The sequence below is a fragment of the Acanthopagrus latus genome, chromosome 14, assembly GCF_904848185.1.
Source record: "Acanthopagrus latus isolate v.2019 chromosome 14, fAcaLat1.1, whole genome shotgun sequence".
Lineage (NCBI taxonomy): Eukaryota > Metazoa > Chordata > Actinopteri > Spariformes > Sparidae > Acanthopagrus > Acanthopagrus latus.
Genome location: NC_051052.1, coordinates 5,804,005 through 5,815,744, shown reverse-complemented (window position 1 = coordinate 5,815,744; position 11,740 = coordinate 5,804,005). Strand labels below are relative to the sequence as shown.

Here is an 11,740-nt window from a genome sequence, read left to right as displayed (position 1 = left end):
TTAAAAAAAATTACTTCTTTATTCAGACGTGAAGATGTCTGAGGTCCATCAACTTGTATGGAATGCGACTAAAGTCACTCAGATTTGCAACGGAGTTCAGCATGTGTGGAGTATCCAAGCCTTACAGCTATGTTTCTGAAATACACAAATACGACTGATTCAAAAGGTCGGTTCACCCAAATAACAACAAAGGTACATTTTCTCATTCAAGCCGTCTGTCCAAGTTATGAGGTGTGTGCCTCCGCCTTGAAGAATCTGCAGAGCTCACAGCATTTTGGGGGAACTGAACAGCAACAGTTTCTTCCAAAAAAACGAAAGTTGCTCTAATGGCTGCAATTATTACATCTCATGGCAACGAGAGCGTGTGGTGGAAAGTCTGAAAATACCTTCAAAACAAAAAACAATCTTCTAAATTTGGAGTACCAATGCAGGACAGAAAGAAAAGAGAAAAAAGAGTTTAAGTACTCATGAGTAATACAACGTCTTCATGAAGTCTGTTGTTAATAATCATTCTCTTTGACCTGGCAGGACTCTTTGAGGAGAGAGACTGCATCTGTATCTGCACACTGAGGCTGCAGCATGCGTCCCGAGTCGATCCCCGAGCTTTCGGCTGTCTTCGTGCACTGCCCCTCAGAGGGATTGGCGGTCACCTGGTTTGTCATGGACATTGTCATCCTGGTCACAGGGCTGGCGGCTAACGCTGCTCTGCTTTGGCTATTTCTGCGGGAAAGGAAAACACTGTCGGCCTCACAGGTAGGTGCACCGCTCCCGACTGGGCAATCCGGCTGAGTTGAGGTCAGGTGGACGTTCTCCGAAAGGCACCATTAAACTTATTTACATTAAAAATGCACTATAAGCTTAAATGTAATGTTCAGGTATGCAAATTGGACATTATCGAATAAAAATATGCATTCGTTTGCACACATTTTCAGAACAGAAATTTGGACACCGGACAAAGCCAAGTCCAAAATAGTTTTTGCTTCATATAAGACATATGAGAGTCAAATGTTAGACTCCATAAATCACTGTCAACAGCAAAAAAGAAAAATCAGTTTTCCATTTTTTATGGATATAATGTCAGTAAATCAGTTAATAAAATGTTAAATCAGGCCATGAATGATATATGAACAAGCCCCTCTGTTTCTCAACCCTGTTTCTGAACCTCTGTCTTTCAGGTTTTAGGTTTGAATCTGGTTGTGATGGATCTTGTCTACCTCTGCATAATGCCTGTCAGCTTGATCTACGAGTCCACTGAACTGGGTCAAGTCAATCTTTCAGGTAAACACCACCAGAGATCACGGCGACCATTCCAGTGACAAACAAGACGCTCAAGTCTATATCCCTAACTCAGACCAACATTGTTTAAAACGGCTAAATATACTGGACTGAAATGATTTTTTTTCTGTATTCCAGTTAAATTTGATGAACTCTGCCTTTAAGTATTGCACCTTTGGTCATCTGTTGACCATCAAGTCTGGGGCTGTCCTTATATTTCTGAACTGCAAACTAGACAACCTGTCTTATTAGCATTAGACAGTAGAATATGTGCATGGAGCTTCCAGGTCTACATTCATTCTAATGTCCAGCACGGAGCGACTAATCACCCCTCGTCTCACTTGATTTATTAGCTCTATGAACCATTTTCTAAAGACATAATCACCAGTTTCAAGTCTTCCTCAAAACAGCATGATGTTCATTTCGTGCATAATGGTCCCATTTAGCTGTCATCGCTGCTGGTGCAGGGGGTGGGACTCCTGCACCAGCAGCGATGACAGCGATCTGGTCAATTTCCTTAGCACCCATATTTATTATCTGTATTTAAAATCTACATTTAAAAACAAAAAAACAAAAAAACAACAGCTGTTAATTTTGCACTACATCATGTAAATATTTCTTCCCTTTTTTAAATTTTATTGCTTATTTTTTGCTGTTGTTCCTGTTATTGTAATATGGTTCTGTTTTTGTAATATTATGGCGCTGCTGCGACAAACAGATTTCCCCCGTCTGCAGGACATTAAAGGATTTCCGATTCTGATACTGAAAATCGGCAAAAAAGCAAGGTATGCCTTAGGGCTCAGCAATTTGTGACTGACAAGTTCCTATCATCACATGTCCTCGGACTCTCAGTCAGATCCAATCAGTCTGGTTGGAGTTGTGGATATCTCGGCCTTCTCTTTTGGCTAAGGGAGCGCAGTGAATATTTAATTCCCCACCTTTGTCTGATGTTAAAGTTAAACTCTTGCCAAAAAGCAGCCCCGGCTTTTTTTGTGAATGTCAGACCTTCGTGTAAAAGCATAATTACTCCGGAAGAGGCACTTTTAAGATTTCCCGTATTTTCGTTTTCGGGTCAAACTCATTTTAAATGGGAGTGCTAGGATGAAATTAGCAATGGCATCAAAATCACTAGCCTAGGTTGCATTTTGGCAGGAGTTTTTCTTTAACTGTTAATCTGAATAGGTCTTTATAAACCCTCAAATGTGACGGCAAAACCCTTTAATTGTCTATTCGCCAGACTCTTCCGCCATTGCCGGGCAGGATTCCAACACTCCACATCAATTGGAAAAGGCAAGAGACGTTTTCAGTATGTTCAACGTGATTGGCTGTCCCATGCTTCTGGCCTGTATGTGCATCGAGCGCTACCTGGCTGTGGCTGGACCTGTGCTGTACTTGAAATTGAGGAAGTGGGAGTACCGAATGGCTGTTTCCACTGTGGTGTGGTGTGTTACCTTGACCTTCTGTCTGGCTACAGGTAAGTGTCAGGTGAAGAGTTCGGCGTAGAAACTAATGTAAAATACGTATCCCCTCTACCTTAAACTAAGCCCCGCGCTTCAGCTGCATTCACACACGATCCGGATGACTATGCGGAGGAGTGAGCATGAGCAATGACCAAAATTAGAAGCGGTTCTCATTTTAAAGATGAAATCTGTTTGAACAACCAAAGCACACGTTCATTTTTTCAGACTTCCATTTTCATGTCCTCTTACAGGTTTGGTGACCAATATCACGTTCATCATGATTCCTGTCTCAATCATTGACTCCTGCCTCTTCTTCCTCATGCTCGCCTGCCTTGGGGGTGTGGTCTGGTCACTGTGGCAGCCAAGTCCTGCCCACACCGCCATTGGTAACCAAGCCTGCTCCCAGTCATCCTTTAAGAGACGGGCAGTGGGTAATGTGTTGGTTGTGGCGGTGCCTGCGGTGATATCTTACCTCCCAGTTGTGGCAGTGGTTCCCCTGGTTGTATACTTGATTCATTGGGATATGGTCTTGGAAGGGGCCCTTTGTAATGTTGTGGAATCAGCTTCGATGTTCCCCCGGCTTGGTGTGCTCATAGGTCCTCTGTTCTATCTCTCCAAGGCAAGACAGATGTGCTGACTCTGTGGAACAGAAACGAAATTTGATGAATTGAGCCACAGCGAATATGTGAGTTGCTGTGTCTTTTTTGAAGCTATTGTATTGGAAACAATCATCAAACAAATGAATGAAAATCACACTTTTAAACCAGTGTTGTGATGCGCTGTGAGCAGCACGATCAGTGGATCACCACTGCCCCATTAACCGGAAACTCGGGGGAAGTCAGTCAAGCTTGCCAACTTTGTGTAGTCACCGTTTTTTTGTTTTTTTTTTGTCTTCCAACTGTAAACAGCCAAAACGTTGTAGTTTAATAAAATTATGTAATCAGCTCTCCACCCAGAAATTGATTAATGAATTAAGGATCTTGGATCAAAAAGATCAAATGTTGCATAGTCAGTCTGTCCTTTAACAGATTTGTTCTGTTTTGTTGCCGCTGAGTGTGTGTATATATATATATATATATGATAGTTGTAGCACATGTGATATAAATAGACAGAAAGCTGTTTCTTTTAAAGAGAACTTTTAAAATTGTATTTAATAATGTAACATTTCACAAGTAATCCTAACAGTGATTTCCATGACCTTGCCTCCAACTGTACTGCATTTTTTAAGGCCAACACACCTCTCTCTAAATAAATAATTTAAAAATGTATTCGTGCAGTCAAATGTTTTCTATCCACAGCGCATAAATGAAACTAATATAAGGCAGGACAACAATTATGTACAAAACTCAGACTAGTCAGCAGGATATAATGTGAGCAGTAAACATTTCTGCAAACCACAGCTTTGACATTTGTAGCAAAGGTGGCTTGTTGCGTTCACGTTAAAGGCTTAATAGCTGACATCAGGGCTTGGAGCAGATGCTAATGGTGTTATTACAGCAGGAAAAAAGGCTGCCAGTCAGCTGACCACAGTTCAAGTCGCACCAGCGGATATTATCAAGGACACGAGGGGATATTTCCAACCATTGTAGTTGGTTTTGGGTTTTTTTTAGGTTTTTTTTTTAAGGAGACCTGTGGACATTTCCAATGGTCTGTGGCAACCAAAACTGGCGTTTTAAGCTACACAGTGACATTTGTATTAAATGTGCTGTTATACTTGAGATTCCTGCCTTGTACAGAAATTATAACTAATCAAGATCGTGTGACAAAATTTAACCTATACCAAAGACGAAAACGAATTCAGGCCGTTTCTGAAAAAAAAATTATTTTACTTTCAACCTCCATTCATTTTTACAGCAGATACATCAACGACAATTCGCACATACATACAAATATCAGACACTTTGCCTTCTGATAGCAGGGCATGATAAATACACTTAAGTGCCCATTTTAAGTGGCACTGATGGCAACAGAAAATATTGTCCAGTACCAACAGTTTTGCTTTTAAAGCCAAAGAGAGCGCATAACGGTTGATTTACAATTGAACCTTCTCAAGGCAACACAATCACATTATACTTTCAAGATTAGAGGAGCCAGTGATATAACCAGAGTTTACATGTGCTGTATGAAGGCCAGACACTGACTGTAAAAAGAAAAATCCACCTCCGGCACACACTTACACTGTTGAAATGAGTCTGCAGTACATTTACTTGTATCTGAAATAAATAGTTTGATAATGTGATCAGTGTGGCCAGTGTGATCAGTCTTTTGGCTGTATTGCATCTTGATCTTTTTTTTTTTTTTTGGTTCTTTTTTTTTTTTTTAAAAACGAGCATATCATATTTTGCTATTAAACTCTGTTATAGTGGGATTTTGTGAATTTTACCATTTTTTTCCGGCAGAAAAGTGTTGTTTAAACAGTGCAGAGATGCTTCAAGGTGGATTTTCTTTTAAAAGCCGCAGTTGTGGTCATTGGACATTCACAAATAGACAAACTGCAACATTGCTGTGTCTCCCTATCAACACAAAGACTATGGCTAATTTCTGTGCAGCGGTACTGCAGTTGACAGGAAGGAGGAGGGGGTAATAAGACAGGACACAACGGCATTAAAATCTGTTCCTAAACACATGTTGGCTTGTCCTGTTCAAAACACTGAATAACATTCTTCCATCCATGGTGGACCTTCCATATTTTCCCAGGAGTTCAGTGCACAGTAGATCACCTTCACAGAACTGTCTGGAGTACAGTAAATATGTGATATGTGAACACATGGTATAGGCATACTAGGGCTCAGTCCTTTAGTGCACATTCAATATGAAAACAGACTACAACAGACAACATTCCATGTAAAGACCCCCTCCACTCAATGATGGGATTTTCTATATTCTAGGGATACTTTCTGGACTTATAACCTAGCAGGTCACATTCCTCTGCTTAAGTAGAAGATTTCTCTACATTTCAGACGTCTCCATAGGAGCATGATTTGTGGCATCACAATTGGTAGTCAATTGGGGTCCAACAGTTGGAGCGAGAACCCTTCAATATATGCACAAATCCCTGACTTTTTCGCTAAAGGTTACATCAAGAGGTTCAACTTCTGAAACTAAAGATATATTGTTTAGTTTCAGCTCCCCTCTACTAACAGAGGAACATCAGAGGAACCCGACTTGGCAAACAAGTTGAATGTAGAGGCTGCTTCCCGTGCTAACTGTTTGGAACCATGCTAACCTAGGACCAAAATTGTAAACAGGAGTAAATATTCAAGTATTCGTTTAATTAAAAAAAAAAAAAAAACAGTCCCAAAGTAAAGCTTTCTCCATGTAACCCATTTCCTCTGCAGGTTCTGATAGCGCTAGCTAGCTGGTAAAATAGGACACTGTGTGTTAGGTGTCACATCCTTTGGCCACATTTGTTTTCAAATGGGAATTCTAGTCATTATTATGACTGGGGCGGGTTTATATGCATCACAGTTGCTCAGCCAGATCGGTCATGGGCGATGGTTTAGGTGTTGGTTTGGTCATTTCCTGTTTCATTTTGGATGATTTATCCCCTTGGATCACGTTTTACTTTCCACTTCCTGTCTTTGTATTTTTCCTACCAAACAGAGAGACTTAAATACACAAGGGAGGGGAGAATAATAAGAGACAAGTGAAATTTACCAGGCAATCAACAAAGGGAGGGAAATATAAAAACACAAAAACAGGAAGTGGAAAGTAAAGAAAGTAACACGTGACACAAGATGGCTGCAGTGTGCTAACAAAATCAGACATGCTTTCTGAATAATTTCCAAATAGAGAAGTTATTAAGATCATCTGGTCCAAATGATTCAGTACATGTGGTTTGTGTGGCATTGCTAGATCTTACAAAAAGGAGTGTAACTGGAATAGTAGTGGTGGTGGCTGTAGTGTGAGGCCCGAAGCATATTTGCATATTCAATGATTTTGCGATTCTTAGTTAAGGACAGAAGGTACAGACATACTGTAAAGCCTTCTTCAGGACTCGCTGGACGCAATATGGGACAAACATCGCTTAGCAGTGTACTTTTACGTGACTTAAAATGTGTCTGGAGGGGATCTTTAAAGAAAAAAAAAAAAACAGAGTAAAAGAAATGGAACAATCATGTTATGAAAAACATGTTAAGTCATTACTGGGTACCGCACATGTCCAAAGGTTTGAGGAGATTCTCTAGCAGCACTGCACGTGGCAGGAGTCCGATTCTCCTCCGGACCTTTGTCGGGGGGCAAGCAGAGCAAATGTATTCTGCGGCGGAAAGTCTGGGTTTTAGCCCCTCTGAGGATGCTTAAAGTGTCACTGAGGAAGACACTGAATTACCACAGGCTCCGGGGACACTTTAACCTCACTTCCCGTCAGGCGAGCGCCAAGGGGACCAGCAAGGTAAATCACAGTCACACTAATTCCTATAGCCTTCTGTCGGTTAGGCTTCCTCGAGTGTGACACGTTGCAGCCTTTGGTACAAGTCCAGTGGGTCTAATTGTGCAAGGCCAGATCAGTCGGTCGCCGAAGGAACAACTGAGTTCTCCGCAAATGGTAAGAAAAACGGCACAAGAGCGTATGAGAGGGGCTGGAAGTCTGTTTGCCCCCTTAAAAAGGCCAGTGTAAGTCCTCGAAGTCCCCCGATTGACCCATGTTTACATCCGTCTCCAGCAGGCTCATGATGACTGCCATGGCTGCCTCGTCGCTGCTGAAGCTGCTCAGTCCCGGCACCACCATGCTGTCCAAGTCCAGCTGGGACAGCTCACCTGCGTGACACAAAGAAAACGCCAAAACCCTGAGAAACTCTGGAATATCACCTATCTGCAGTGATCAGTGCCTTCCATTAAGTGTTCATGAATTGTTTTAGATTAACCTTTTTTTTCATGCTGCATTGTTCACATTGTGACAGTGTTCGACCTGTTCAGTTATTACCAAAAAAAAAAAGGTCCAACTGCAGACCTTATGTCTTTGTACTCTGTCTATGCCCATCCCAGAGCCTACAAACAGCCAATAAGTGATCATGTGAACGAGCGACCCAACCTCTCTTCTCTCTCTCTCCTCGCTCCTGAGCCACTTATACACCAGCCTCCGGATGATTGATGCATCATGTCGCCGATGAGAAAGCCAGTTACAGGTCATCTGGTTTATTTTCCCATTGTTCAAACTCAAATTAATACTGGAAGCACTTAGAGAGCTGTCAAAGCTTCAGACAGCTAGGGGGGGAAAAAAATCCATCTTATAACCTTTCAAATGAGCCCGAAGTTATGAGTGCATGCCAAATGGTTCAACAACAACTCTGAATTTACTTTGATCTGGACTTGGAGTGCTTCAGAACAACTTTTCATGCATTTCCACCAGGCATGAGAACCGATATTTGATATATTTCCATGGATGGTTACTCAGAGAGTGGGTGGGAACAAAATGTCTGCACACATAAGCCACTTAAGAGCCCGAATGTACCAAAGTCTAATGTGTGAGTCTGGCTGTGAGTATTTCACCGCTGAAATAGCTCCTTTACCAATGACTTTAGCAATGGATTTAGAGTAACCCTTTCGACGGTACCTGTGCTTTCAGAAGCTGCACTGCTAGCGCCTGCTGCCGTCCCTGAGTCAGAATGAGACTGTGATGAGCTGCCTGCAGCCTCCTCTCTGCTGGATGCCTGCAACGAGGTGCGTTGCGTTAAAACATTGCACAGGGCCACATGTTTCACCTTTCTCCACTGCAGTGTGCAATTAAACCCAGGAAAACAAGTGCGACTACAAGTACTTTTTACTTTCAAAGAAGCCTACATAGAATCTTAAAGGACATGTTCATTTGAAAACACAGGCCAAATCTTTAGTCGAAGGTTAAGTACATGGACGGATTCTGTTAAAAGCAGCAACACTTCATATTGTTGATACAGGAGGTTGGCAATCGTGGCAAATATGCTTTTCTACATCACCAAAACTCCACATGTCGCCTTTAACTTGCTTGAAAAATGTCAAATGTATGAGAGACTAGCTTAAATATGCATATGAAAGCCACATAGCACCAACATTAGCATAAAATGACATTGTCGCTACACATTTGCATAAACAAATTAATTATTAGCATTAACTAGAAAAGTATTTGTAACGATGACGAGGTCACTCACACTCCTGCTGGTTTGTGGGGAAACCAGTGGACCTTTCTCCTGGGCCGAACCGAACGGACTGGGAGCTCCACTTGAAGGAGACGAGTTCACCCTGCTGAGAAACAGGTAGCCACAGCTTTTTAAAAACGTGCTATTTATTATATATAATCTGTATGTGCATGTATGTATACGTGTACACATACACACACACGTACATACAGTCTATAACTTAATTGTATTCTACTCCTCTTTTGTTTGTACCACTGAATTTGATCCATGTCCATACCATAACTTTTAACCAGTTCCTCTCTACAAATGTAAACCCCCTTCAGACCTCCAATGTCATACAGCCAGTCAGGGAATACAGTGTTTTCGGTCTCGTTTGACCATTTTCTGCACCTGTAAGTGTCAATGAGCTCATTTGCGATTTGGGTCCCTATGCTGCCTGCGTAGATCATTGTGCCAACACCACTGGAAAGGCTGGGAATTATGGGTATTTGCTTTGTGTCTTCTGTGGGAGAAAAAAGACAGAGAAATAAACTTTAATATGCATAAAAAAAACAATAAAAAATAACAATAAATACACACAAGAGATATGTGCTCATATGATTATTATTTATTTCTTACCCTTAAGTGCTTTTGAGCTGCCTGCCTCCTCATCTTTTGTGTGAGTAGGCCCCCTGATGGTGTAAAGGAGTAATTATGTTGCCGTATCCAAGAAAAGACTGTATTTTGAGGAGCCACTATGTAGTTATGGAGAAGAGATATTCTCAGAATGTTTTAGTGCATAAACAAGCTGTTTACAGCATGGAAGAAATTAGTCAATGACGATCTCTCTTTTCTGATTAATATTTCTCCCCCAGGACTACTTTATATATAAAGTTGGGCTATGGCTAGGATTTTTTTATTTTTTTTACTTTCTTATTTTTGTATTTCTTTGCAGCTGAACAACACAAATGAATCAGTACTTACGAGATAACCCTGTTCAACGACACGATAAACTCAACTTCTTTGGTCCATGGGTTCGTGAAACTAAACCACTGACTTTGGAGTGAAACGTAGACGCCGTATTTCGTTTTGAACTTGTAGCACGGTGTCTCGATCTTCTCTTTGCTTCGAAGGGCTGCCAAGAGATCGGACACGAGTGTCACCACAAGTAGAAAAAAAGAGGGGTCCAATTCTTTTTAACTTCTATACGGCAAAACATTTTCTAGACATACGTGCAAGTGCTGCATTTCTCAGTCATGGATATCCATTGTTTAAAAGGTCCAGTGTGTAAGAAGCGATGAGGCGTAAACAACATCTGGTGTTGGCGCGTAAACAAAGAAGGAATCTGGGGTGTGGTCTATTCAAGGATGTTTTATCTCTGGACACAGCGCTGGAGGCCGAGTCCCGTTTACTCCTATGAAAGCGGCTAACTTCTGGTTTAGCGCACGGCTAACGTGAAGGGGGATTAAATGATTTCTGAACCGTTTCTGGCACATTCAACATGTCGCCAGTGACTTCAGAATGAGGCCAATAGGCGATTTTTAGAGGCTGTACCTGCATCTAAAAAAAAACCACACAACTTAAATTCAATTTCTGCCACCATGCTTAATCCTACACACTGGACACTTGAAACAAAGTTGTTGTTGTTGTTGACCGTGGTTGCTTTGCTCCATCACCTTGCCTGTGTTTCTCTGCGAGCTGCTGCAGGTCGTCCTGGTGGAAGTACTCATAGCACGACGTGCCGAGAATTTCCTGCGGCAAATAGCCGATAACCGTCGCGGCCCTGGGGAAACGAGGGGGAGAAGACGGGGTTCACTTCATCTGGCTTCATCCGCCTCTTCCGTTGTCTCTCAGGATTGTGCCAGTTTAACAGAATCGAATGAAAGTGACAACTGGATTAATGAGCCGCTCCACATGAAACATTCAGCAGTCACACATATGGGAAGTTTGATGGGAAACACATATGGGAAATGATTCACTATACTTGTGGTATGAATTCACTTCCCAAAGCATGAGAAGAGAGTTTCATGTGATGCCATCAAGTTGCACAGCTCCTTCTGAGAAACAACAGCAAAGAGAAAGGATTATCTCCACTGACAGGCGAGCTGCCACAACTCTGTAGAGTCGAGGACCTCCTTATCATCAGGACATTTCTTTCTCACAGAGACCATGTGTTCAGAACAAATCCGAGACTCACGGGGAGGGAGACAAAGGGTAAATCGCGCCGAAGGGTGCAGCCAAGTTGATAAAACTCACCGCTGGTCTACGAAGGTGAACTTGCCGTCGATCGCGCAGCGCGTGACGAACTCGGCGGGCTTGACGTTGACGTCTTTGGAAGGCTGGTGGGAGGCGTGAGGGAGGAGGCGGCACACCGTCACCAGGCAGGTCAGGTTCGAGGTTTCCTTCTCGGTGTCGCCCTCCGAGTCCAGCTGGCTGCTCGGCCAACTCCGCATGTATCCAGTGCAGTGGAGGGTGCAGTATCTGTAAGACTCTGTGACCACGATAACAAGGAAGTGTGTCAGATTGTTAGAAAATAAATGATTGTGATACTCAAGCCTCATGTTCAGGGAGAAAAGTTTTCAACAGTTAACATACATGCATTTGTGATCTTCCTGTTTCAAATGTGTTTATTTAAATCGACTTTAAAGTAGATGTAATTTATAAATTACGTTTTTTAAAAAGCCTCAGTGGTTCTGGAAGTGTATTTTCCAGAGTAACTTTAATCTTGGCTTCTTCGTTTGCCGTGTGAATTGGTACTACCTGTCTCAAGTCCCCAGTAAAGTTGCAACGTGCAAGGTTACGGCTTTACAACTGCTGGTAGATTTTGGGGTCATTTGGGGAAAATTTGGATGCTCTGCTTTTCTTATTAAACGCAAATGAAAATGCGACCCAGTGAAAGAGGGTCGCTCGTGG

At 42.2% G+C, this 11,740-nt stretch overlaps 2 protein-coding genes across 7 annotated transcripts in view; one reads left to right on the top strand and one right to left on the bottom strand.

Annotated features, from left to right (window-relative positions):
• The first annotated feature begins 226 nt into the window (after positions 1 to 226).
• On the top strand, positions 227 to 3,398 carry LOC119032883 (G-protein coupled receptor 4-like). The gene is made up of 5 exons (XM_037122504.1): positions 227 to 753; positions 1,176 to 1,278; positions 2,513 to 2,749; positions 2,987 to 3,121; positions 3,355 to 3,398. The coding sequence occupies exons 1-5, from the start codon at positions 580 to 582 to the stop codon at positions 3,396 to 3,398; spliced, it is 693 nt and encodes a 230-aa protein (XP_036978399.1). The 5' UTR covers positions 227 to 579.
• Positions 3,399 to 4,540: 1,142 nt separating this feature from the next.
• LOC119032241 (aryl hydrocarbon receptor nuclear translocator-like protein 2) overlaps positions 4,541 to 11,740 on the bottom strand; it is a 29,660-nt gene continuing 22,460 nt past the window's right edge. For 4 of the 6 annotated variants that reach the window (XM_037121180.1, XM_037121179.1, XM_037121182.1 and 1 more), the window contains 8 exons: positions 11,084 to 11,318; positions 10,504 to 10,610; positions 9,812 to 9,962; positions 9,467 to 9,519; positions 9,239 to 9,350; positions 8,861 to 8,954; positions 8,290 to 8,386; positions 4,541 to 7,493 (listed from right to left, as the gene is read on the bottom strand). In XM_037121180.1, coding sequence (XP_036977075.1) covers positions 7,336 to 7,493; positions 8,290 to 8,386; positions 8,861 to 8,954; positions 9,239 to 9,350; positions 9,467 to 9,519; positions 9,812 to 9,962; positions 10,504 to 10,610; positions 11,084 to 11,318 — 1,007 coding nt within the window. In that variant the 3' untranslated portion in view covers positions 4,541 to 7,335. The remainder of the gene's footprint in view (positions 7,494 to 8,289; positions 8,387 to 8,860; positions 8,955 to 9,238; positions 9,351 to 9,466; positions 9,520 to 9,811; positions 9,963 to 10,503; positions 10,611 to 11,083; positions 11,319 to 11,740) is intronic. The other 2 variants (XM_037121178.1, XM_037121181.1) reach the window with 1 other exon arrangement.